This window comes from Lycium ferocissimum, chromosome 4 (assembly GCF_029784015.1).
Source record: "Lycium ferocissimum isolate CSIRO_LF1 chromosome 4, AGI_CSIRO_Lferr_CH_V1, whole genome shotgun sequence".
NCBI lineage: Eukaryota > Viridiplantae > Streptophyta > Magnoliopsida > Solanales > Solanaceae > Lycium > Lycium ferocissimum.
The window spans coordinates 28,262,107-28,289,766 of record NC_081345.1 but is presented as its reverse complement, the minus strand read 5'-3'; the positions used below and the strand labels follow the sequence as shown (position 1 = coordinate 28,289,766).

The 27,660-nt window shown below is 35.6% G+C and overlaps 3 protein-coding genes across 3 annotated transcripts; 1 reads left to right on the top strand and 2 right to left on the bottom strand.

Annotated features, from left to right (window-relative positions):
- Positions 1-70: 70 nt before the first annotated feature.
- Positions 71-5,812, top strand: LOC132052106 (uncharacterized). Its single transcript, XM_059443478.1, has 3 exons — positions 71-305; positions 4,805-4,919; positions 5,606-5,812. The coding sequence occupies exons 1-3, from the start codon at positions 93-95 to the stop codon at positions 5,677-5,679; spliced, it is 402 nt and encodes a 133-aa protein (XP_059299461.1). The 5' UTR covers positions 71-92; the 3' UTR covers positions 5,680-5,812.
- A 1,154-nt stretch (positions 5,813-6,966) lies between these two features.
- Positions 6,967-10,223, bottom strand: LOC132052105 (GDSL esterase/lipase At1g71691-like). Its single transcript, XM_059443477.1, has 5 exons — positions 9,906-10,223; positions 9,216-9,337; positions 8,462-8,701; positions 7,926-8,175; positions 6,967-7,363 (listed from the first exon to the last, which is right to left on the bottom strand). Exons 1-5 carry the CDS (start codon positions 10,165-10,167, stop codon positions 7,143-7,145), a joined length of 1,095 nt encoding a protein of 364 aa, XP_059299460.1. The 5' UTR covers positions 10,168-10,223; the 3' UTR covers positions 6,967-7,142.
- Positions 10,224-13,998: 3,775 nt separating this feature from the next.
- LOC132052104 (suppressor of mec-8 and unc-52 protein homolog 1) lies at positions 13,999-27,018 on the bottom strand. The gene is made up of 16 exons (XM_059443476.1): positions 26,860-27,018; positions 25,452-25,662; positions 23,982-24,134; positions 23,183-23,231; positions 22,343-22,426; positions 21,503-21,606; positions 20,850-20,936; positions 20,686-20,739; positions 19,455-19,550; positions 17,122-17,249; positions 16,829-16,955; positions 16,659-16,718; positions 16,431-16,538; positions 16,071-16,171; positions 15,224-15,275; positions 13,999-14,348 (listed from the first exon to the last, which is right to left on the bottom strand). The coding sequence occupies exons 1-16, from the start codon at positions 26,889-26,891 to the stop codon at positions 14,250-14,252; spliced, it is 1,545 nt and encodes a 514-aa protein (XP_059299459.1). The 5' UTR covers positions 26,892-27,018; the 3' UTR covers positions 13,999-14,249.
- Positions 27,019-27,660: the final 642 nt, after the last annotated feature.

Here is a 27,660-nt window from a genome sequence, read left to right as displayed (position 1 = left end):
GGGCCAATTCATCTCTCCTTTTATCTTGTTTCATATCATTCATTGTCCTCCTCATAGTTTAACTACACTGCAATTTCTTCGAGCTTTGAAAAATGGCGAAAGGGAAAAAAGAGCTGTTATCATCAGCACCATGGAGGGTAGAGGAAGATGATAAATTCAAAGATGCAAGGATGAAAGTGACAAGTCAACCAGGTAAAACGGCAACTATGCATGTTCCTGGTAAAAAAACAGTGAATTTTAAAGACAATGATGATTCTCTTGAAATTGATCCTCAACTTCGTTACAGCTTCCAACGTAACTTCCAGGTACATATTAAGTCATAAACTTGTGTTGTTAGTATATGTAAATTGCTGTTTCGTTGCCGGGTATTGTGTCTGGGATAAAGAAGGATAATTGGTGTAGGTTAAAGAGTTGGGGTGTGTTTGGTATGAAGCAAAATGTTTTCTTGGAATACAAGTGGGGTTCTTTACTTATTTTCTAGTGTTTGGTAAGTAAGCAAAAAAATATATTATCTTTAAAGCATTTATATGTAATCTAGTAAAACACTATGGGGGTGGGATGGTGTGGAAGAATGAAAAAAGTACCACATCGGTGGTTAATGAGATGGGTGGTCTTCTTATATCGACTTGGGCAATCCTCCCATCATAAGCTAGCTTTTGGGGTTGAGTTAGGCCCAAGATCCATTTCTTTACAGATGGGGTGGGGAGTGGCGGCTCGGGGTTGGGGGCGTTGGGTAGGTGAGGAGGAGACAATGAATAGGGAAGTTATTTTCCTCATTTTTAAGGAACTTGTTTTCCTAGAGAAAATGTTTTTCAAAACATTTTGACCAACCAAAGATGGGAAAATTGGAATGTTTTCCTTCATAGTAAACATACCCTTAGTGTAAAACTAGTGCTCCGTAACTTATGATGAATTTTCTGAATTGATATAGAATATTCATATAGCCGAACCCACTATGTATGTTACTGGTAAGTGGTCCGTTGAGTGGAAAGACAATGAAGCTGGATTCTCTTAAAATTGTCATTTTGTCTGTGTGTGTGGATGTGTACACATAAATTTCTATTGTTACTCTATGGAAATTGCTTTAGCTCTGCCTATGAGAGTTTAACAAAGCATAGTGGGTTCTGAGATGGGATAAAACAAGGACGGATAGGTGGACGACCAGTGGAATTTATATTGCCAGTCCAACTAATTGGGATTTGAGAGGTAGTTGATTGATTGAGTATTTGGAAATTGCTGACTGCATGTGGTTTGGTTTTGCTGTTTAAGTTGGATTTTAAAGGCTGTTGATTTCATTTGGGAGGCTTTTGCATTCCAATTTTGAGATGATACCTTCAAAGAATTGTTCTTTTTACTATTTGCTAATGGAGGGAAGAAAATAGTTTTATCAACTCTATGTCAGAGAAAAGGTGAATTGTTTGATGTAATAGTGAAGATGAGTCAATGAGGGTTTACTCTAGGCGAGGTTGAGCCCCAAACACAATGAGCACTACTCAATTGGGAAAAGTATAGGATGCAATTGGACTAACTTCAGGGCATTCAACTCCTTCTATTTGACTCTATATAAGAATGGAAATGTTGCAACAGACTCAATTCCTATATATTTAAACACTTTAATCTGCCAAATAAAAGAAAAAGAAGAGGGGCGGGGAACAGGAGACAGAACGATACTTTCTTGTATAAGGTTTTCTTCCTTAGAGCCTTAATCTACTAAATAAAGAATGTTCAATAACTTCCAAAGAGAATTCATCGGACATATTCCACAAATTTCATGGACTCTTAACACCATAACAGTATATTCAAGTTACGTGGTATTGCAAGAAAGATTAAGAGAGATCCAGAAATTATTCAAATTGCTAAAAGAGAATACAGAAAAACAGAATGTTAAATGTAATTGGGTCTGACAAACATCCGGGCAAGGTTGACTGCAGCTTTTGTCCAGACCTCCAGGAAAATCATATGCTTTCTTGAGTTCAATTGCTTACTCAAACTTAACGGCCTAACTTTAGAAGTGCAATTGTCAGCTTGTTAGTTATGTGTTCTTTCCCTCCGAAATTGACCAATCATTGATCTAATTAAAATAGAAAGAAGGGGATCTTCCTAAATCTGGGAGAGTGAGAAAAACCTAAGGCGAACTAAGCTTATAGAGGTTTTGTAGAACTAATAGCAGCAAAATGAACAAATAGGCCAAGCTATCCCAATGTTGGCCATTGGATTTTCTGTCATGAACACTAGCATGGCACTTGACTTGGGTCGTCTAGTGAAAAGATAGAGTGCTGGATGGGTTTCACATTCAGTAGTGGTCATATGGTGTGATACTAGCATAGCTCAAATCAGAGGCGGATTCAGGATTTGAGGTTTGTGGGTTCGGAATTTTAGGACAGGATAACGACATCAAACTAATATATAATAACCGCCAAACTAATGAACGAGTATCGATACTCAATATATATTTTAAAAAGCAATGAACCACTTAAACACTAGATAAATATAAACGTTAACGTGATTTTTACTTTTTCTAATTGTCAATTTTATGTTTGGTTTTTTAAAATATTTTTTTTTTTAAAATTCTGTAACGCTGGGAAGAAAGGTAACTGTTGAAGAGCAAGCTTTGGTTCATTGGTTTGGGACACTCTAAAGTTAGGGAAGTCAGTGTTCAAACCTTTCCTAACCACAATTTTTTAAATTAAAAAAAAAAAGGAAAAGAAACTGTTAAAAGTGTTAAAAAGAAATCCACACGTATATGCAGTTTTATGTTTTCTTAGCGAAAAAACAGAAGGGAACTGGCTTCAAGTGGTTTCGAACCCACAAACTTGTGGTATGAGAACTCTCCTAACACTTCGTTACCGCTGGACCAACTGTTTGTTTACGTATGTGGGTTCGCACCTAATAGTTATATATATTTACCGAAATTTCTAATGTAAATACCTGGTCTACGCAAAAGCTACTGGGTTCGTCCGAACCCCCACACTGTAGCTCCGCCCTTGGCTCAAATAGCCCCCCTTGGGTAGAGAAGGAATGTTAAATCATTATAAGGTGGAGGTGGCTTAAAGGTAATACTAACATTTATTTTGTGAACTATTTTTGTTCCCATAGAGCATAGGCTTTAATATAACAACTTAGACCCATCAAAGTAGTTCTTTTCCTGAGTTAGTAGTTGTGTTGCATCAAAATGGATTTTGGTGTACTGCTTGTGTCAGGGAAAGCAGTACGTGTAGTAGATACGTATCACAGTAGATTTGGAGTAGTTTTGTGCAATGAGGACAACTTGTATTTGTATTGTCTGATTGCTATTCCATGCCCTTCCATTTTAGTGAAAGGACAGTAAATTAGTACGTGTCAGTTACCAAATTAGTTTTTTTGTCCATAGTTGAGCTTGGCGGTTTTTCTACATTATATTGATTTTTCTTATTTAGTCCTCAACCTGAGGCATTTGATTTTGAAAGATCCTTCTGAGATCGATAACAATAAAAATGATCCTTCTGTGATCCATTTTCCAGTGGAGGACATGACACGTTGAGAGTAAGTCAAAAAAAGTAATTTGAAGCATCTTGAAAATACATGAAAAATAAAATGAAACAGAAGGGAAACTATAAAAGGAAAAAAAAAAAAAAAAGGCAAAAGGAAGAAGCTAAGGGGAGCAATGACAATGGGCAGCTCCTCCATTCTTACATAGCCTTCTCATTCCATTTAGCTTGAGCCACTTCTGTGCGTGAGTTCACCGTTGTCTTCTTGCTCCTTTGTCTCTTGTCCTTTTACTCTTCCAAGTTCCAACAACCCTTGTACTCTTCTCCCACTCTTTCAAGCTCTTACCCAATGCGCTATATTCTTCTCCTCAGATTTGCTACTTCCATAGTTCCACTCTTTCCCATCACCTGACTGCTTCTTGCAAATGCCTTGCTCAAACTATACCTAGCATTTTACTTAAAAAAAAAAAATATATATATATATATATACACGTAGCATTTTATCAAGCATTTCATGAGTCTCATTTGATAGTACAAATTTTCATGCTTATTGGATTGTCACGTGGTCTCCTAGTGCTTAAGTTCAGGGTTTGACTAGGATACCCATTATGGTCTTGAGGTTTTTGTTATGCATCAAGGAATCATATGTCAAAAAATATCTTGTGTTTTTGGATGATAGCAACATGAGATTAGCTTTAAGAGGCTCCAGATGGTCTCTCTGTTTTAAGAATACTAGGGCTTAATTTTCTGGCGAATACACGAATCATTTGGGGTAATCGGATAATCTGAGCACAAAAGGATGTAACTCGAGGGTATTGGGTAAAACAAAATAAATGGATGTGTAATTGGAGGTTTGACTGATGATTAAAGTGAAGGAACTGTGGCATATGGATAGGGAAGCCAAGAAAAAGGAGCCAATGAGTAGGTGTATGGTTGACAGAAAGAGGAAAAGGAAATTCTGGGAAGAGAGCCATTTCTTATAAATATAAAGTCAATATGATAAAATTTTGGATGGACAGTGCAAAACCATGGAATATGTAGAACTATAGATGACTAAGTGCATTATCCAAACCTTCGTGAGGACCAATTCTTCATCTGTTTGTTCAAATCAGTTTACAGTAGGTTTGCATTTTCAAAAACCAATTGTCTAAATCTAATGCTAAAGCTGCTGAGAGTACAATCAAAAGGGATCTCATGTATTAGTCTAAGAATTACCGGATGGTCCTTTTGATTATGCATGACAAGCTTCAGTATCAGTATCTGCTATATTAAAAACTATTGAGCCTTTGATATTTCTTATTGGTTAAAAAATAATTCTACGGTTCTTTTGTTTGCAGTTTCTTCAACGTGTCTTCAGCATTGACACAGTTGTTAAACCTCTGCCTCCTGCAATGGGGTACAATGTCGCTCGTAACTTGACCTTCTTCACGAGTATCTTTACGCAATTCTTTAGTAAGTCTATTCGTTTGTTGCATATTACCAATTTGTTTCAAGGGGAAAGGGTTCTTTCTTTGTGGGATCCCCTTGGGATCTACTTGCTAGTTGTTTGTTTTCGTGTTTTCACTGAAATGTCTGTTCTTCTTGTGAAGACTCCTTTTCGGTTTGCTGCTTTTGGAGTGTCTGTCCTTATGTCTTTTTGTTTGGAGGTTGGGGATTTGCTTAGAGTTCCCTTTCAGGTAAACACTTGCTGGGGTGTGAACCTTGGAGTTCTGGGTATTAGTTTAGCTGGGCCTTATACTTTAAGCACTGTTTTTTATATACTTTAAGCGATACTTGTTGAGACTATGCAAGTTAATGGAAGTTGCACATATAAAGGTGGGAATATAGTCATGACAAGCAGACTTGACCAAAAAATATAGTCATGACAAGCAGAGTCTCCTGTGTTTTGGTGAAAGGAGAAATAGATTTTCTTTTGTTTCCCCCTTTGTTCTGTAGGATCTTCATTTTTTCCCTTAAACTGTTATTTTGATGGATGGATAGTACAGGGAAAGCAAATGAAGTGTGAAACTGATATGTTTCCTTTTCCACCCTCTTCTTTTTTGGCCCTTCTAAAAACTTCTGGTCCTTTTTGTTTCCTTCCCCCTTTTTTTTTTTCTTATTCTTTTTTCGCGCTTTAATCCAATGTTTTCATTTGGCAGATCCTGAAGGAATAGCAAATGCACAAAAATCTCTCGGCTTAGGACAGGAAGAAAAAGTTCGTAAGGTCCGTTAAAGGACTTATTTAGTCTCTGTAAGAAGAATGTTGTTTAATTTTCGTTTTCCTTTGCTGTACCTCTGATATGTTGAAGACTCCGGCAATTTTGTACTCTATATTCATTTGCTGATAAATGACAGGTAATCTTAAACTCATTAGTTCACCCGCATAAGTCCCAGTGAACTCTTATTTAGATGGATCCCCCACGCTACTAGTGCCATTTACTCTCATCCACATTGATATGAAATTCTGATAATTGAGGTCCAATTTAGCGGAAAACATGTTAGATCTCTTCTGAGTGGTAATGTTCTTCTTGATCAATGTCAAAAAACTTTTCATCAGTCCGGTAAGACTTAGCTGGGTAACAACTATTTCTACAACTAGATTTGCACATTAATAGAATTGCGACAGTGATGTCTTCTTCTGCAAAGGTTCAAACAAGTGACTGGAACGGAAACACATGTTCAAAAGGTGCAGTTGTCCTCTGCATCCACAAACTTAAAATCCTAGGTTTCCCTTGTCTTAATAGTTTTTGAAGGGAGCGTTGGAGCAATGGCAAAGTTGAGTTTAAGCTGTGTGGTGGATAGGCTACTTAAATCACTCTCCAAGACTTTTCCCTGGACCGGTACTCAGAATGTTTCTTGCACAGGATTGTCCTTTGTCTAATAGCTCTTAACATCTATATGGGATAGATGTTGTAATTTTAAGGTATCATTACATAGAAATTAAGAATCGTTCTCGTGACTCCTAATGGCAACTGGCAGATAAGTTTGAGCCAGCCGGTGTGACCAAACTCATCCTCTTCAACATAAAGTGTATAAATAATTGAACCATTATTGAAGAAGTTAATAAGTTCTCATCTACTGTTAAAAAGATAATAATGGTTGCAATGATACTCCGCATTCATTAACTCAACGTCGCAACCTCATTTGGCTTATGGTTATTGATCCTTAATAAATATCTCCCTGCCTACTATTGATTTCTCTTTTTCAATTCATAAACATCTCTTTATCAGAAAAAAAAATACATTTTTGTTTATCCTTTTGAAGCAATGCGATTGGTGATTGACTTATATGGTAATTCATCTATAACAAATTATTTACTAAAAGTCACTTATGTTTATTTTGTATCAATAAAGTCATTCAAGTTAAATTAGCTTTGTAACACTTCTTTTGTGGTTTGTGACTTTGTGGGAAATCTAGTCTAACTCAAGTGACTTTATTGATACAAAATAAACATACGTGACCATATAAGTTATTTACTCGCATTTGGTCCTTAACAAATTTGCAGTTAAATATGATGATCTTTTGAAGAATGATAAAATTATAGATTCTAAGGCAAATATATCAGCAACTGCCTCATGATTCTCCACAATTCAATGCTTGCAGATACCCACACACAAGCTCACTACACATAAGTGGGAATTAGTTGAACAAATTCAATTTCTTTCCATGATTTTCCATAGCTACTTAAAAGAAAGGTCAAAGACTGGCAAGTTGCTGAATATTCACTGGATAAACAACATCAGGTCCACCGCTGAAAGCCTTCCTTCCAAACAAGATGTTAACTGCCTCAGTTGGATGAAATGCATCCCAAAATATGTATTGTTCCCTGTTAGCACATGGTGTTTGGAAGGGTAGACATGTTATTTGCCCTCTGTTTCTCCCTACCCCACAGCATCCCTGATTTACTTGACTAAAACCTGTTATATCATCAAGAGAGTTGAAAAGAGAAAGTTATAGCATTTGCTTCCAAGGATAATAATATGCAAAATCAAAGAAATCTTCATGATTTAGATGGAAAGTTGAAAAAGAAAATGAGACAAAAAGGCTAGTAATAGGTGTTGTAACAATAGAAGGAAAGGAAAGGGAAATGAAGAGAAAGGGGTGGAAGGCTAAAGGGTTCAATCTCTCTCGTCCTTTTTTTTTTTTTTTTCCATTTAGAAACATATTTTTATTTTTTAACTTATATACATTTATAGTGTAGTTTTGTTTTGCACTATCAGTATATTTTAACTTGTTATAGTTGGTTGATTGCCTCATTTTGCAAACTACTAGTTCCACTTATAATCAAAAGAAGATGAAGAAAAAGATAGGAAGAAGAAGGGTAGCAGCTGTGGGTTCCCATTTCATCAAAAAAGATAGGAAGAAAACAAATTGGAGAAGTTATGAACTTTTAAAATGTTTTTTTCTCTTTTTTGAAAAAACGAAAGACAAAAAAGGGAACAAAATAATTAAGAGATTTATGGAATCATATTGATTTACCATATTGTCTGTAATTAGTAAGGAGATCTTGGAACAGATTCCTGATGTCAATGTAAGAAAATCTGAAGCCAGGGAGGTTGGTATTTAGGTTGTTGAGCATTGATCTAACATTGTTATGGAATGGTAGAACAAGTTGATTCACTTCCTCTGAACATGCACCATTTTGACTTTGTGCAAGAATGCTTGGAATACACCCCATTAGTCCAACTCCACCAATCACAAATTTTCTTGCTCCAAGATTATATAATCTCTGCAATTTTCAAGAATTAAAGGAGGAAAAAAAAAAGGAAAAAATTGGTTAATAAATTAATGAGAATTACTTGGACTTCTCAAAAGTATCATCTGGTACGTGTCAGATCCTCCAAAAACATGCATTTTTGGAGGATATACACGACACAAACAACAATATTTTTAGAGAGTCCAAACATAAACTCTCAGGGGAAATCTGGAGATGGAATATCATTCTTTGGAAGAAAAAGGGAAAGAAAACATACTACAATTTACCATATTTAAAAATTACAAATAGAGAATCTTACTATAAGCTGTTGATTGTACTGCTGAGACAGGAGATTGGCATATTCTTCAGGATTATATTGATTCTTTGTATTATAATTAGGCATGAGGTAATTATTAAGGTAGTCATTGCTTCCCAATCCCACAAAGAAAATAGATTTGGCTAGTGCCTCTGCCACATCTGCTGCTCCAATATTGTTTCTCATTTGGTTCAACGTGCTCTCAAAATTTGTGATTTGCTGATTGAATGGAATGCGACTTACCTGTAAGAAATTAACAATTAAAAATACAATTAATTACATGCAAGATTCTATTGGAAAAGAAGAAGCACTTGGTAGGTGGTAGAGGTGAATTGCACTTACTTTTGTTTATTAAGTACTAATTTGGTCATGGATTTATTGGTATAATATTGAAAATGTCACCTATTAGGTTCTACCTATGGAGTTTGACGCATTAATCATAAGATCCTTGAGGGTTGTAGGGCCATATAGTCTCTATTTTTCTTTCTCTTTAATCCAAATGCCTACTTTTTCTTGTTGAAATGTCATTTAACTTTATATACTACACTAACAATACAACAGAATATTTACACTATTAGGTCACAGCAAAAAATACTTACATGTAATTTCTTAAGATAAATGAAATTGGTAATCTAAAAATAAGGTTAAAAGTCTTACAACGACAAGATAAATTATATCAATGGAGTAAAAAATAATTACAGTATTAGTATATATTCAATTGAATTAGATAAATATTGCCCCAAAAAAAAAAACTTACAAAGTTTCTGCCAGTAATATCAAGAATGCCAGCAGCAGCAGAGGCATAGTTGATTCCAAATAGCATTTGGTCTCCAGAAGCCTGGGAGTGTGGTGGAATGAAGGGTAGTCCAAGCAATTGAGCTGCATGTACAATTCATGTGTTAATGAATCAATAGACAATAATTCTTTAATATTATGTCAAGAAATTTTTCCATACCGAATGCTATCTTTCTATTTTAGGAAAAACAATCAAATATTTCCTTTTTCATAATAAAAACAGAATGTGAGAAACACATACTATCACATTTTGCATTTTTACTGTTTATGATAATCCTACACATAACCCATAGATAATAGGAAAACCAAAAAAAGGAATATCAAGGTTGTGGTGGAATGGACAGGATTTCTACGAATTGAAAAAATGTTGGTAGAAAGCGCTTTTCCCTTTAATGTGTCTTAGGTAGCGCGTATCCAAATTAGTCACGCCCTCAAAGCGGTACCGGATACCAAGTGAGAAAACAAAAACAAAAAAATCAACCTACCCAATTAAATGAGTGAATTCACAAGCTAAATTGAAGCCTATTGGATAATAAATAACTTAATGATACTTGACATAGTACTCACATTACCCTGTAATTAAAATAAATTGCATACGCATCTGGGAAATGAAGTATATGGAGAAAGAGACAAATTAAAATTGTGTGTATACCAATAACATCAACCATGGTGAGACCATTGGAGAAACGACCAGTAGGGCCACCATTAAAATCAATGCCATAAGGGAAATAGTTAGCCTTTGCAAAAGAAGGCAAGTTATTGTTGTTGCCATTGTCTATCAATGAGTCTCCAAATATAAACATGGCTGGCACCATTGCACTTCTTGTTTCACCTCCTTCTTCTTGACATATTGCATTATTCAACAACAAAAATAATAAACACCCCAAAGACATTAGCCTAAATATTTCAGCCATTTCTTTGTAAATGGATTTTCTCTTCTTTCTTTGGTTAGTGTGAGAAATGCAAGATGAAAGTGAGAAGGTGGCAAAGGGTTTAATAGGGGGTGGGGGTGGAAGGGGGGGGGGGAGGGAAGGAATATGCGGTGGTTAGAGAGGAGTAAATGGATTCACCTGCAAGTTGCTTTTTGCAGTAAATGAGTGATAATTGATGAGTGAGTAAATAAGTATTGATCTTGATAATTTAATTACTACTTTCTAGGTCTCATTTTTTCTGCTAGCTAGGTACAACAATAAACGATCATCATCGAATGATATGCTTTGCTCGTTTCTTTTCTATTATTTGCTTTCACTAATTATTTCATGTATGTCTATTTGGAAAGATACATATCAACATCTTTCTGGAAAAATTCTCGAGAAGTACATTAGGCAAATGACTTTGGGACGTTTAAGTAGATTGATCATTTATCAACGGTCTATTCAAACAAGTATTATGAAACTTAATTTCACGTCGATTAAAAAAATAATACTTATGAGGTTTAATTTATTAATTTATTCTTATTTATTAGTAGATGTTTCTTTAAGAATTGAGTAATATTAACAACAACAAAAAAAAAACTATATTTACTTAATGTTAAGGATAAGGTTTGAAACAATTACCTTGATTATTTAAAGTGACGATTATTCTAGAACAAACTTTTTAGCTAAAGTGACTTAATTTGGGCTAGAAAAAAATAGATAATTGGACTAAACTGCCCCTAATTAAATAGGTATTGAGATTTGATCACATAGCACTTAATAGGGACAAATCTAAAAAAATAAGGTTAATTCTTTATTGGTTTAATAAGTGAACACTCTTTTTAACTCAAGAAAAAAAAATGCTAAATGGACACTCTTTTTATCCGGAGGGGGTAGTTTTTAAGGGAGACATTGGTAAATAATTTTGACTCTAACAATATCATTTACATCTCTTTGAACATCTTACTTAATTAATATTCCACAAATTACAACAACAATTAATAACAAACGTAGTGAAATTTAACAAGTGGAGTATGAGGAGGATCTAATGCATACCTTACCCCTATGTTGAGAATGTATAGAGGTTATTTTCGATAAAGATGAAAAATATGACATTAGCAACAAACAAAAATAACGGCAAGGTAATAAGATAGTCGATGCTAATGCGAGAACAGGTAGTCCACAAATTAAAATTGTAAAACTTAATTTGGGGGAAAAAGGTTAATAGATGCTTCTCGTTTTTCTAAAACATCACATTTTTTTAGAATAAAAATTTCAAAGGGCAAAACGACTCATATTTATGATCAGAGAGATTATAATTTCACCTAGAAACTCAAAAAAGAAGACATTTAAATCAAAGAGTCAGCGTCACAAAAAATGAGAGGGAGTTATTAGTTGAGCAAATGAACAACACAGTAGTTACTGCTATGGATAGAAATAAATAAATAATTGCAGGCTGCAGCCTTGCATAAATACATATATATATGTATGAGACTTAACAAATGATTGGTCCCTTTGGGAGGCAGAGCATTGCGCGTTTCACATTAATATAATGCTGCTTCCTTCATTACTTTGCTCCATTTGCAGCTGGCCGGTAACAATGAAGTCTCACATTTCCCAAGATAAAATCAAGTGCATTGTTTGGGAAGGTTTAATTTATGACAGAAATAAATACAAGAACTTTTTTTTTATTTAACTTCTTTACACAGATATGACGAAGTTAAAAGCGGCAGGGTGGGAATGGCTTTCGTGGCAGATAAGATGAGGGAAGTGATGCTGAGATGGTTCGGGCATCTCCAGTAAGGAGGCATGAGAGGTTGGTTGTAGCAGGATTTAGGAGAGGTAGAGGTAGGTCGAAGAAGAACTGGGGAAGTGACTAAACAGGAAATGACACAGTTTAAGCTTACTGAGGACTTGACCCTAGATAAAAAGGTATAGGGGGCCGAGAATTAGGGTAGAAGGTTAGTAGATAGCCGAGTGATGTAACACTTTACGTGGAAGAGGCAGGGGGTAGCATCTTCTCCTCTTTTCCGTATTAGTAGTATTATTTAGTAATCGTGTAGTTTCTTAATCTTCAATTGCATTACTATATGTTGCTTCATTTGCTTTATATCTTGATACTTTGTTGTCATATTGTTCTTTTAATCCGGCTTCGAAAACTTTTCTTTTGAGCTGCTATCGGAAACAACCTCTCTACCCCACAAAGGTAAGAATAAGGGCTACATATGTCCTACCCTCCCTAGATACCCTTGTGAGACTACCTTTGGGTTGTTGTTGTACACTGATAGTGAAAAGAAATTTACATTATCAGGTCAATACGCCATAAAATTCGATATTAGTAACTTGAAAAATCGACAAGTTATACTTGCTATAACATGTTAAAGTGTACGTAATAATAGATAGCATAATTTTACTTTACACTAATATCAGTGCATATAAGTTGAATATTTTCTTATTTCAGATTTTTGATGAGCATGCAGAAAGCTTGATTTTGTGTGTTGGAGACAGTTGGGACGGTTGTATAGCATTTACTACTACTGGCCTTTGTTTGACTTGACTCTTTTGCTATTACATTTACCCTCCTGAAAAGTGTGATCTGCAATAAAAGTATGCTTTTCTGGTTCTTGATAAGAAATTGTTTGACATGCAACCAAAAGTCGTATGTCATTATGTCATCATGTGAAGTTGAAATTGTTTCAAGTATTTCTTTTTATTAGTAGATATTTCGAATTTTGGATTCCTCCAATTAGCCCGATATAAGTATTGTCGATATTGTAATAATATTTGTTTTCAGGATCTTTCTCCAATAAATTGCCCGTGTTGGAGAGAGAATATTTTTAAACCTAGCTAGTCTTCATCGATAAAAATAAGTACGAAGGCATACTAAAGCCTAAAGGGTGAAAAGAAAACGACATGTATGTTACACTTCATAACCAACGACATGTATGTTACACTTCATAACTATATGTACGGCCAGCCGAATGACCAGCAATTCAGCATAGTAAGCATGTGAGAAATTCTAAGTGTGTTTTACGGAAAATGCAAATATTTAAGTTTGTTACACAACCTAGTGGTAATAAAGATGGATAACATGTTTCACCCTCCGCCTATTTGTTGTAATTTAATAAAGAAAGGAAATTTTTAAACATGTCATACTGTAGCTATAAAAGCTCCTCGTATAGGAGATACTGAAATGGGTGATTCCCGTCTAAACGAATTAACAAGAAAATAGTGTCAAACGGAGGGAGTAAATTTTAAGTCATGCTCATAAGTTTTCAGAATATGATTTCTTATAACTTGCATCTAGGCTTGGTGCAATTGGTAAGAACAAATAAGGCCGTCGACAAAGGTTGCAGATATGGGAAGAACTTTAGCTCTCAGACGGTTTTCATGCTGCTACTATACTACTTGTAGTCCAGTTTACCAGTGTTTTAAGTATTACGACTTCATAAATTTACAATTAATAATATTAACAGTTCAGACTTACAGAAAGGATCAGAAACTAGGAAAATCTGGATAATTTGGGCGCGGACTTTAGAACACGAAAACATGGTAAATTAACAAAGCAAGCATCCCTTATCACTTTCGTTTATTGATTTATTTCTTTGTTTTTTCGAGCTCTTCATAAAAATTCTACGATATAACTTTTCAAATCTCTTCTTAAGTTTGACCAAAAATGTCATGATTTTGTGTACATATTTTTGTAAGTCAAAATCAAAAATCAATCTGTAATTCGACATACATAATTGGATGACTTAATCTAATGGAGGGAATAATGAATAAAGCCATATCGAGACATCTACGAGAACTTACAAAAATAAGAAAGGCCTATTACTCAAAGCATAAATTTCTTTTGCTACTAAAGGTTTAGTAGAGACACTCATGAGGCATCTGACTGAATAGACTACAGTTCAAATAGAAAAGAGATCAGAAATCGGAGCTAAATATACATCGATTATGAAAATAACATTACACTAAACACCAAGTTTTACTAATCATCCCCCTAAAGTCAGCACCAGGAAACAATCTTACAAAAGGCTTTTCCACTTTTACACGAAGGCATTCAACATGGCAAAGAATGTTTAAGGCTTCCATAGCTTCATGGTGCAGTCTTCTCCATAGGTGGCGACAAGGTTTATATGGGGATGGTGAGTGATACCAATTACATCCTTTTCATGTACCTGCCATGAAGCACAAACTAAAACTCAGCGACTTGCCTTTTATCCAGTTCCAAAAGCAAGAACTGCAAAAGTCCCAGGACTTAAAACCAAAAAACCAAAAACCAACCTAGAAATTTAATGCATCCGTGACGAGGAATAACTACCATATTCGACATTCAACTTGACACTACGCACGTGTCTGTATATACATGTGAATGCACAGGCACACATATGTTTATGTGTGTGGTGTTGTTTTTTTGGGGTTACAAAATACTAGTTGCAGAGGATCTAGAGGAAACAAAAGAAAATAGAAAATAGTCTGAATAGTACCAATTACTTCATCACTGCATAAATGTTGATTAAAGCATGATTTGGTTTGAAAAATGAGAGTGGAATCAAGACCGAGGAGAGAAATAACCACAGAATCAATAAAATCATTTTATCTTATTTCGCTACCGGGTTGGTTGGAGAGGTATTATGAGTAGAAAATGAGACGTGTTAAACCAAAATATCCGTGGTATCCCCTAATTTTTCGTATAAAAATTAGGTAAGAAACTGAAAACCAGAACACATCAGTGAGTTATCATTTTTTAAAACACACTTTAAAAAATCAATATCCGTCTTGTACTCTGTTATTTCATCTTTTAACAAATAAAAAAACATTTAGCTTTAGCCTCGGCAGCCTGCAGCATCCATTTACGTGAATATGTACGTCTGAGGTACATACGCATATGTCCCAGCAATGATCGAGTGAGCAAACAAGAGACAAGGAAAGCAAGAGCAACTTGTACCAATACCAAGCTCAAAGTGCTAACTCTTCAAGTATGACTTGTAACTGTGACAATAAGTAAAGAAGAACATGTGGTAATAAACTTTATGTCAGAGTTGAAGCTTACCTTCATCAGATGTTCCAGTTTGTTTGATTGATAACTAAAGCAGTACAAGTTTCTGTTGGAATGCACAAACCACATCATCAGCATAAATGGGAAAAATCCTTACATCAATATCAATATCAACACTTAATAAAGTTCAGATAAGTGACACTTTACTGCTGGAAAAAGAAACAGAAAAAAATATTTGCCACTGTACAATCAGCAATGGTGGTTCAAAAGTAGATACAACAACAACAACCCAGTAAAATCCCATCAGGTGGGGTCTGAGGAGGGTAGAGTGTACGCAGACCTTACCTCTACCTTGTGACAGGTAGAGAGGCTGTTTCCGATAGTATGGTGGTTCAAAAGTAGATACAACAACAACAACCCAGTAAAATCCCATCAGGTGGGGTCTGGGGAGGGTAGAGTGTACGACCTTACCTCTACCTTGTGACAGGTAGAGAGGCTGTTTCCGATAGTATGGTGGTTCAAAAGTAGATACAACAACAACAACCCAGTAAAATCCCATCAGGTGGGGTGTATGACCTTACCTCTACCTTGTGACAGGTAGAGAGGCTGTTTCCGATAGACCCCCGGCTCAAAAGTAGATACAAGAGAGCAGTAATAGTTTCAGAATAACTCGACCTAAAATATAGTAATTAAGTTCAATCATAAAGACAACTGTAGCAGCAAGTCCTTGAAGTTTGTTAAATATAAGAGGAGAGAAATCTTCAAGGATGAAATAAAATCAAGTTCACCAGCAAGTTGCATCAAAGTCACGCTCTTTCTCTTTTTTCCCTTTGCAATAAGAAATAATAGCACCAATCTCAAAACTCCAATAAAGCAGAGGGACATAAATTTAATATTGTACCTGTCTTCACCTACACAGTAAATCCATTCCCCTTTTGGTGATAGACAAGCAGCCACAAAGTCTCCACCTTCTCTTTTACCGGATGAGAAACTTTTGACGACCTACATGACAATCTCAGCATAAGTTCACTTATTATTTGCATTCTTCTCCAAAATTTTGAAAGATAACAACCATTTCAGTCCATTATCCTTATGTTTAACTTCTTTTAGAAAAAAAAATCGACATTCCAATTTTTATAAAAAATATCTGTTGCTAACCAAAAATGCTTCCATTTCCCAATTTGTTCACTCCTCTTTCTCGGAAAAATATCCCATAATAAAGAATGGGAAAGAAGAATGATCCACAAACAACAATGCTTACCTGTCCTTGAAGTGTCATCAGATAAATAGATGATGTCTTATTGCACACTATAATGTGGTCTGTATTCTTAGGGAAAAGATGGACAGAATTCACAGATGCATCACCACCCTGTAAGAGGAAAAATATTCAAATGAGTTCAAAAATACAAAATTGTGTAAAAGAAAGTACAGAGATAAATCAACACATAATAAGTAATATAGTGGCAATATGCCCAGGCAAGTTGAATACCCTTAAAGGAGGAGGTGGTCTAAATGTCTGCAGACACTCTGTAGTTTTGGCATCCCAGACCTGATTTGAGGCAACTCAGACAAATTATGCACAATAACCCCAATAAAATAGAAATGGAAAAGAAAATGGCATGCTTCTCTCAGCCATCACTTGAAAGGCAGTAATCTTACCTTCACTGAACCGTCACTAGATGCAGTGATGACTCGAGATCCATCAAAGGTAAAGATGGCATCATTCACATAAGATGAATGTCCACGGAATTCTTTTAACAATTTACCTGACTTCAGGCCATGAATTCTACAACAAATGAAACAGAGATATCAGGCATGCTTCTCCCAACCAAGACCAACAGTAATTAATTTATCGCTATAACAGCGCATCTGAGGATATCATTTAGCTAAAACCACTACATCTACCATCTAGTGATACATGCCATCGCAGCAAAAGGTCAAAGGATAAAAACCTTGCTGTGCTGTCAAAGGATGTGCTTAAGATCTGACTTCCATCTCGAGAGAAGACAAGACTGGTGACACCCTGAGAATGTGCACGTTCAAGGCGACGCAAGCACTGACCAGTCCTTATACGCCAGACCTATAAAACACGGTAACATAAGACAAGCAAGCCAAAACCAGATCTAATACGCTGACATTAGAAGGAAAAAAAAAAAAGATAGATGAGTATTCTTTTGGCTAAGGCTAACCGCACAAGGAGCCATTTTATAAGTAAAAACTTTTATTATGGTGAACCCAAAGCAACTGCTGTTCTTTACATGAGCAGAAGTATATCTGTTCTCCTACCCATCCCGCATCTCCAAGCTATATTCAAGTTAAAAGGCATCACCCAATTTACATAGTAAGAGACTAAGGAGTAAGGAACATGTCCCACTATTAGAAGCTATGGAGAAATGCCGAAAAGGTGATTTATATATCCTCGTTCCTTAAAGCACATGTAGCTTCTGGAGCCCAAGGATCCATTCTAACCGTTGAAAACTTGAGGAAGAGGAGGGTGACTCACATCAGTTGGTGTCACATGTGCACGCAGTCGGGGAAGATGTGAAATATTTGCCAATTCATTGCCAACTAGCACAACGATTCTGGGACATGGTATGGACTCTGGAATACGTTTGATATTGAGTGAGTAATTTTGGTTGGTTAAGACTGGCAACTAAGTTGGCAAGAACGAAGAGGAGGAGATAACGAGGGAATAAGAAGAAAAAAAGGAATCAATAAACTTTTGTAGAGTTCGTAAACATCTTTGTACATATTAGAGGATCGTCGTTATTTTTTGTAAAGTTTTGGAGCACCTACAAGATTCAGGTTAGTATAGATTGATGGATATTTATTTGTAGTGAATCACATTCTTAACTAATCCTGTATACCACTTGTTTATGGGTTATTCAAAGAAATATAAATAAACACTTTATCAGAAAATATCATATTTAAGCCTGGTATTAGTACTAGTACTAGTACTAGATATACTTGGAATATGCAATAGATACACTAAATTTGACGATTTGTACTTCATCAAAAAAATTGATGAATTGTAATGTATTCCCTAAATTTCATAGCTTACTTATCTTCTTATTGTATCCATATTAATTATGATACTAATCCTGTAACCATATACAATACACCAAACCAACCCATAAAGATGAGATTAGCTTGTCAGAAGTCATTATGTTCTAATATTACTTAAAACATGAAGTTCAATCATGACATTTTGCTAAGGGCTATCCAATATTCTAACATCTTTAACTAGCTAAAATAAAGTCATATGTATAGGCATATGAAGGATGTGCCATAAATTCAACAACATGGACTCGCGCATTGATTCAGTAATTAAAGTTTATGATCTAACAAGTAATCCTAAGCAAAAATAGCCATATATTTTTTTCTCTTTTTTCATTCATTATTGAATCCTTCTTCTTTAGCTCCTACCAATGTTCAGAGATTTTTTTGATAAGATATTAAGGATCTTTATGAAAATATCACGGATCTTTATGATGCTGATTTCAATTAATTAAACATATACAGCAACAATATGTTGCTTCATTTGAATGCTCCAATATGTTATTATTCTGGATGCCAGCATCGAATTGCGTTTCTACATAAAACTTTTTGAAGTGCAATTACAGCATAACAATGTTAAAACAGATTTCTCGAGACTTCCTCAAGTGTCTCAGTTTTCCCTGCGGTCAAATTGGCAGGATGAGATAATAACTAATAAGAAATAGAAAGGTTGTACTGTATATCTGGAACATGTTCTTCTCACTTTTTGAAATTGTCTGGGTCATGCCTAGTAATGTAAAGGAAGTCTATAAGTGCTGGTGTTCATGGAGAGTTGGAAATCCATCAAGAATATCTGGAAAATGGGGCCTGCTTGTATTTTTTTGGTGCATCAGGAATGAAAGGAATAGAAGATGTTTTGATGGTATCACAACTACTTATCATGTCGTCAAAACCAAGAGCTTATTAAAGCTTTTTTGCTGGTTAAACCAGGCACATCTAACTAGTTGTGAACTTTATTTGGATTGTATCTGCTCTCTAGTGTTAGTGTAAACTGTTGTATGTGAGCAGATACATCTTTATATTGTAATTTTTGCTATGTTTTGGATTGTATCTGCTCTCTAGTGTTAGTGTAAACTGTTGTATGAGCAGATACATCTTTATATTGTAATTTTTGCTATGCATCTACTTGATGCCTTTTGAATGAGATCTTTTACTACATCAAAAAAACAAAAAAACAAAAAAACAAAAAAAAAAGTTTTACTGTGCTGAATATAAACTTAACATTCACCTTTATTTTTCCATCTTGTGACCCAGACGCAAGCATCTCCGAGTCTCTGCTAAAATCAACACAAAGGACAGCATCGTCATGCATCATAAAAGTTTCCTACATAAATATATAGTAAGTCAGAAAATACAAAAGATTCACCACGAGCATGACTATCCCAAGTTCAAAAAATAGCTAAACACAAATTCAGATGCATCACGATATCCAAGTCCTCTTTCAGCTTCATCTGACTAGTATAGGCAAATAAAGACAAACAGCTGCTGATTAGGAAAATGAAAGCAGCAGGAACCCAGCACGATAGACTATACAACTTCTTCTTTTTTTTGATAATGTTGAAGAATGAAAAAAGTCCCTCATCAGTGGTTAATGAGATGGGTGGTCTCCTTATACGAACTTGGGCAATGACTTTTGGGGTTGGTGATCCATTTCTTTACATATGTGCTGTGACCCATCTCACCCGATGTTGGGCAAATTAAATTGCCCACGCTCCATGTCCAGCCCGGGCGTGAGGGGGGTGTTGAAGAATGAAAAAAAGTCCTTCATCGGTGGTTAATGAGATGGTTGGTCTCCTTATATGGAGCAATCCTCCCCTCGATACAGCCTTCGAAATAAGGAATAGAAGTACAACTTCGAACTATGAAGTGGCTACTCTTTTCACCAAACAGCCTGATGAGTATTTAACAACACACAAAGATGCTCATATTACCACAATCATTATACACCTAAATAATAAGAAATTTATCATGATAAGAAAATCCAAAAAGACAAATGCATCAGTAGGAAAAACATGCCAAAGGACTAGGTATGCACAAAACAAGATTCAAACCCCTTAATCCCCCCGCCGCCAAAAAAAGGGGAAAAAATGAGCCTATATTTATGGAATTATATATAACAAACAGCTTATATCACTTTCGATAAAAACAACTTATATTTAGATTTAGACAACTTTGCATATTGAAATTTATGAAGGAAGAATTGCTTAAGGCAATTCACAAGACAACAAACTGACATACAGCTGAAATATACTATATCTTCTATTCATTAATATATTTTACGGCAAATATATTGCAGAAGTTACTCAACTGCACTTTTCAAAAAGAAATAAATATTCCAGCAAAGATTTAAGCCAGTAGTCACATACAGGGATGAAAAACAATGGAATTAAGCTTGAATTCCAAGAAAATCAGGCCCAAAATTAAGCAGAAAATTGAAAAGAAATAAATGCATAACTCACATCCGCCTGGTATTGAAGATCCTTCTTCAGTTTTCCACTTATGTGATCCCAGACCTGGTGAGTAATGTCAAAACAAATTGATCAACTCCATACCATCAATTAAACATAAAAGAAAATGAATAAAAGTAAAAGAGAGCATTGGGAGAGACATAGCTTTAGTATACCTCAATAAATCCATCAACTGAGCATGAGACAAGGAATTGTCCATCCGGTGAGAACCTAGAACATTCTGGATGACTCTTCTTACCAAACTGCAACAAAATCCCCTAGTTAAATAAAATTGCCAGATCTAAATTTCCTATTCACTCCCCCTTATTACTCCCGAAAAGGAAAAACGGACAGAAAAAATAAAAAAATAAAAAAAAGAGAGAGATTAGGAAAAATAGCTGGACAAACATATCTAGTGAGAAGCCTATTATCAGAAAAGGACACCATTAAAAATAAAAATGGAGAGATAAAAAAACATCGGATTCTCCAAAAATGACTAGGATATTTTTGATGAAGGTGATTACCCAGCTGAGAGCAGTTTCAGCATGTGGGCAGATTCGTAATAGGAATAAAAATAAAAATAAAAAAATTCCCCTTCTGTTTTGACTTTGCCAAATTACACAAATAAATAAAAGAATTATAAGATAAAATAGATATACAAATAAATAAACCAAATAAATCTGGGTCACCCTGAGCAAAATCCAAAGGTTAAAAGTTTGGTGTCTCAACAATGTAGCTCTTTGATGAAGTTATAACTACCCTATAACATGCAGCACAGATTTTCCATCTAACGTGCAAATAAATATGAGGTTAATATAAATCAACAAACCTTAATAGTGTGACCGAGTGTTGTCGGATACATATCCTCTTCATCTTGTTTCATAGCAGCTGTTCCTCGGAATAGATCAAACTGTGTTCCAGGTGGCAGTAAACCTGAAATGTGCCAGAAGAAAATAAGATGCACGATTACAAAGTCATTGTTGTGTCATGTTAGCAGTAACAACTAAGTCACCTCTTTTTTTTAATTGTTTAAAAACTAATCCACCTCTTATGTGAAGTCACACCGCTGGAAGCATAGCGTTAGAAGTTACATTAAGCACTAGACATAAGATATGGAAACCTCATCCTTCTTTAACAAATATACGATTTCATCTAAAATAGGCATGTTCAAGATTGAATAATGCAATATGCAAACTCTCTCAAGACAAGGATTTGAACTTGGAGATAAAAAATTATTGATAACAGTTTGTAGGAGATGTACTCTCTTAGTTCATAAAAGTCACAATATTAAAATCAAATACAAAATCAAGGATCTGAAACAGTTAACAGACTAGCAATAAACCCTGAGCTGCTGAGAACTGACAACCACCTGCCCGTGCCCCTAAGAGAAATTGGAAGACAGTGAAGAAGCATAAATTCATTGGGCCCAACAATCATCTTCACCACGAGATCATCATTTTTTGGTGCATGAAATACTGGCAAACTTAACAACTCTATGAAAAGAAAACAATAATCATTTTATTTTTAAAAGGAAAACAAAAGGCAATTATCAATTTTGATGTCCTAAAAATTATCAAAGTTTATGCTCAGAAGTTTAATGTTCATTACTAACAAGTCAATCGAGAATCTAAAGGTGGGATTTCCTGCAGTGATGAAAATAATATCTCACCTTGATGCTGCTGCCATTTCAAGGCTTGACCAATCAAAGCCATTAAGCGTGATGGTGGAACAACAGAAACCTCAGCAGAAAGTGCTGCAAGCCAAAAAAGATATATTATAATCTTAAGTGTATCCTTAACCAAATTATGCATTAAGTACATATATTTGACATCATGACACTCCAACCATTTCAATCCATAAACTGCTCAGCCCTATTTAGTACTGTTTGAATTAATGTACTTCTTAACCAATTATAAAGACGTGGAGGGCCACTATAAGGTCATCGCTATGCAGATAAGATAGTACAGATCTCAGAATATAACATATTAAGAGATCACATAGATTAGAATATAGACGGATCATGGGAGGAATTGCAACAAGGAGATGTTAATCTGGTGGGAATGTTGGATGAAGTAATTGGAAAAATAGTAAGATGCAGCTTTTATGTAGTGGTTCTTAGGACAAGGGATTGGGTTAGGAAGTACACTTTCCCTTTACTTGGCAGGAACCTTACGAAACTACTTTCAGAGGATTGACTTCAAATCACATCTCAGGTGGTCGTTTCTTTTTTATGAAGTAAGTAGTCACATCTCAGGTGGTCTTTCAGTTCCTCTTTGAAGGAGTTTAACAGGTTAACGAGCTTTACATTCTTCTTGGCACCATGCATCTATCAAGCCAGATTGCTAACATTTGTTGACTCTGAGTACCGAAATGAAACAATTGTTCTCCTAAAATTTGCTCCCAGGTTACATGTAGAAAAGCATACAACACATATTGCAAATATCTTCATTCTAGATTTCCTTTCAAACTAAATATTTTATCGGTCTAAGCAAAGTGAAATTTTGGCAACCTTGGGAAATTTGGGCACGCCTTTTCTCCTTGGTTGAATCATTATAAGCCTGCACATATAACATTTGCATGCAAAGTCAAAAGCCAAATTCAGTCAAACCTCAAGTCAAGGGTATCAAGACAACTTCAAGCAATTAAGGATACGGCAGACGGTTAAGAAAGCCAATTGTTTCACATCATCAGAGATCTAACAGGAGGTTGAGCACAAGTAGAATCATAAGCTAAGTTGGACTCTTCATTTTCTATGCCGAACCCGTCTCGACACGAGACTGGGATGGGTGCGGGTGCAGGCTACGTCTCGGATTCAGTCAATCAATTTCAGATGCTTTGACCGGAGTCCATGGACAAATTTAGGTGGAAAATTGAGATTTTGATTTCTCAAAAATAAAAGATAAAACAGATTTAAGACATGGGAAATGGAATGCCCATCTTGGAGAATGAAAGATTGAATTCTACAATATACATGTAAGTTTTCATAGAATATCTTTATAGTTCTATTTTTATAATTTTGAATTTTCTTAGCCGAATCCTAGCGACCGTATCCGTACCTGGATTCGCACCCCCGAATCCAAAATTTTAGATTTTGCCGAATCTGACACTCGGATCCGTACCCGTATCGCATACCCATACCCGAGTCCGGGCAACTTCGATCATAAGTAAAAAACAGGTATACTTGTCCAGTTAACATGACATGCATTGTGAATAATACAAAGAACAACAGCTGAGGTGTCCAAATCTCAACTAGCGCCTAAAAAAAGGACCACATAGCTTAATCATTTCTTTTACAGTATGATTCTAACCTCATGTGGATCAAAGTAAGTTCGAACTAGTAGATGTTCGAGCCGCAAATATCTTTCTGGTTGTTCCTGTTTCATGACACCCATCACGTTGGTTTGCCTTAAAATAGCTCGTGCAGTATCCATCTCTCGGAGTTCAATCATTTCTAGAACAATCTATCAGATAAAGGAAAGAGTCAGGAGCAGAAAAGGTTGTACTCAACAAAGATAGTAAAAAGGTGATCAAATACTTCAGAGAAAACCAAGAAAGGAAAGCAATATTTGCACATAACATTTTTCCGTCAAGCTGATGTTCATCTGAATCCAAAACCAGATTGTCAACGAAGCACATTGATCTAAAATTTCAAGTTTTACCCAGTGTACGTATGCAACAGTCAATCACAAGAAACTGAATTCTACAGTTCTGCCCAGGTGCAAGTATGCAGCACACGAGAAACTGAACTTTGAAGTTCAGCCCAGTGCAAGCATGCAAAATCACAAGACATGAAATCAGCATGGCAGAGACACTTGGAAGGGAAGTGGAACCCGGCTACCACATACTGGGGGATTCCAATTGGGAGCCAACTACAAATGCAATATCATTTGGCAAGGGGTAATAGAGATGCTTGAAAGGATATTATCAAGTTGGAAGAAGAAATATTCATCATTTGGTTTTGCGGGTGTTTGTGTTTTTTTTTTTTTTTTTTTTTGGTGTGTGAGTGTGGGGTGTGTGTGGGGGGGGGGGTTGTCACACTGATAAATACTCCCTCCATTACATAATAAGTGACTTTTCAGGCTTATGCACACCCCTTAAGAAAGTGCTCACACCTAGAAAATTAGGAGTGTTTTTACTTATTTACCCCTAATTAAATGCCTAGAAAAAGAAAAGCTTAATGATTCTTGATTATGTAAATGATGTCAATTTCTTCTTCAAATCCTAAAGCACCACTTATTTGGAAACAAAATGAAAAGCCTAAAAAGTCACTTATTATGGAATGGAGGGAGCAGTGTACTAGACAGTTTTCCAGTTCATTGTCATGTCACCCTTTCCCTCCCAGCAAATTAGGCAGTGCCTACACTAAAGCACCACCTATGCGAGGTAAAGCGTCGAACCTGTCGTTGCACCTAGTTTCAAAGCTCTAGTGTGCCTTAAGCAAGCCTTTAACAACAACACGTTCTACTGACATGTCCAGGGGGTTATCCAACGAAAAATTAAGATTTTCAAAGTTAAAATTATTTTATTATGTATATATAATAGATATTGAACCCCCGATCCGTATATTTACCTTTTAGAATTTTTTTTCTCGGCCCGCCCACCGGATCACAACAAATACTATTCACTCTCACATCCAACATTTTTAATACAACTCTCAAGCAACTTTGAATCCATAAAAAGAGTAAGAGGATAATAAGCATAAAACACACAATATAAAAGAGGATAACATACTAAAGTTTAGGCATTAAGGTATCTTTGAAACAATGAAGAGTGCAGACCTGCTCATATAAATCCTCCAGTATCTTTCTAGGTAGCTTAAGTTGTGCAACTTGAGGTAGTACTGCATCCCATCTTCCACTATTAATATCAGCTATAAAGGTTTCAAGGCTGTCCACAGTATTAAGAGAAACCTGGCATTCATTTTGCAATGTCTGAAAAGTTTGATGCAGAGAGTTCTCCTTGCAGAATTGAAGAACTATCTTAATGACACTGCAAGAAAGAAAGATAATATTATCTCTCAAATACAACAACAACAACGATAAGAACTCTAATGATGTTCCCAATTGATATGTCTGCAAGGTAGTATCTTCAAAGCGAGCAATGTCAAATGGTATTCTTGGTAAAGAAAAATGGTCCTGACAGCAAATAGCTCAACTAACTAATCAAAAAAAGACTCAACTAGCTAGAACCCAAGTTACTCGGACAGTCGGACTCTCCTAAAATGCAGTCAGGTGCGTGTCGGATCCTTCAAAAGTAGTGTATTTTTGGAGGATCCAACAGGGGTGCGGCAAAACTTTCGAAGAGTCCGAGTAACTTAGGCTAGAACTGCTACTTATACATGCATCAGTTAAAAAACAGCTTCCGTCCAGTAATGTGCACATAAATATGGGTCGATGAATGCAACGGGCGCTGTAAGAAGTCTTCTTGTTATACATGGAGCCCCAGAATAAAAGATTGTTTATCCAGATCAAGGGTGTAGCCTAGTGGTCAATGAAGTGGGTTGAGAACCATCAGATCTCAGGTTCAATTCCCGACGGAGGGAAAAATATTAGGTGATTTCTTCCCAACTATCCAAGCCTTGGTGGATAGAGTTACCCTGTGTTGACGGGAGGTAGCAGGTTCCCCGTGGAATTAGTCGTGGTGTGGGCAAGCTGGCCTGAACACCACGGTTATCAAGAAAAAAATATGTCACAAGTGCTGCAAGAAGTTTTGTTTAGTATACATGGTGCCTTGCTTAACCAGACAAAAAAAGACAAGGTGAAAATTGCAGCTTTAAATAGTAGCACCCTCTATATTACTTTCCCTAAGGTATATCCTAATCAGTATCTCTATCACACACATTATGAATCAATCAACTACACCTAAACTACTGTCGATGACTATATATCAAACCTCTAAATCCATTCTGCTCGTCTTTTCCTATTTTTTTTTTTTTTTTTAATAATGGTGGTGTACCAGCCAATTGCAATGCTGGTTAATTCTCAAAGAAGATTAAAGCAAATGGTACTACTATTAAAGTTACAATTTTTACCTTGCTTTTGGTCAGAATAAGCAAATTCTACAGTCATGGGGCACCATGTATAACAAATAAGACTTATATATCACATAAACACACCCATATACAAACAAAAAAAGAAAAGAATTCATACTAAATATTATGTAAAGAGATTAGAGTAAGAAGCTTACTCTCGAGCTTCGATTTCCAGTGTAGAAGACATTGTTAAGCTCTGCTTTGAGTGTTAATTACCAACAATAATAACACATACACAGAGAGAGAGATGTAAGGGTTTTGTCTATGAACTGAAACTTTCAAGAACCGTTGCCCAGTTCTCAACTATTCTCATTCTTGGGCCTATTCGATGGGCCTATAAATGTTCTTTTCAAACCTAACCTCCACATTACTCAATTTTTTACCTTTGGGCCACATTTATGTTGGGGTGCACTTGTATAAATTTGCCCTCATATTTTCATGGTTTTAAATTACGCCTTCTCATATTTCGAAAATACATTTTAATTTTTGCCCTTCGCGTGCCCGAGTTCGAACCTCACTCAAGTCAAAAATTAAAAAAAAAAAAATCGCAAGACAAGGGTTAAATTTCGCTTATGTATTCACCTAAGCATACTTTTGTTAAGGAATTATAAATTTTGCCGAACCCGCATACTCATACCTTTATGGGTGATTTGGCATAAGTATGCCGGGTCCGATAACTTTGATAATTTCTTCACAAAGTTTATGCCGGGGCATACTTTTAATGGGCAAACTTTCTTCATCACAACACTTAACTAACACAAATTTTCTAATTATGCCCTATCGTGGGCGATCCTATTAAAGTACAACTAAAATATATGTCGAGTGGCATGCATAACTGAAACACCATAAATGTCCATAAGGCGGACTTTTCCTTAGATTAACTAAAAATTTGCCCAAGAATTTAGTTCAAAGTCTTTTTAAGCCGAGAAGAAGTTATGTACTTAAGGAAAAGATGC

Bases quoted from the DNA above. Each gene is read 5' to 3' on its own strand.
- LOC132052104 (XM_059443476.1), bottom strand. From the start codon at position 26,891: ATGTCTTCTACACTGGAAATCGAAGCTCGAGA. The intron at 20,937-21,502 runs GTTTGTTGATTT...ATTTTGTTGCAG, and splicing joins CACTCGGTCACACTATTAAG to TTTGGTAAGAAGAGTCATCC. The intron at 16,956-17,121 runs GTTTTTATCCTT...CATTTGTTGTAG, and splicing joins TCCTTTGACAGCACAGCAAG to AATTCATGGCCTGAAGTCAG.
- LOC132052105 (XM_059443477.1), bottom strand. From the start codon at position 10,167: ATGGCTGAAATATTTAGGCTAATGTCTTTGGGGTGTTTATTATTTTTG. The intron at 9,338-9,905 runs GTATACACACAA...TTGTACATGCAG, and splicing joins CACCATGGTTGATGTTATTG to CTCAATTGCTTGGACTACCC. The intron at 8,176-8,461 runs GTAAGATTCTCT...TGAAAATTGCAG, and splicing joins AGTACAATCAACAGCTTATA to AGATTATATAATCTTGGAGC.
- LOC132052106 (XM_059443478.1), top strand. From the start codon at position 93: ATGGCGAAAGGGAAAAAAGAGCTGTTATCATCAGCACCATGGAGGGTA. The intron at 306-4,804 runs GTACATATTAAG...TTTTGTTTGCAG, and splicing joins GCTTCCAACGTAACTTCCAG to TTTCTTCAACGTGTCTTCAG. The intron at 4,920-5,605 runs GTAAGTCTATTC...TTCATTTGGCAG, and splicing joins TATCTTTACGCAATTCTTTA to ATCCTGAAGGAATAGCAAAT.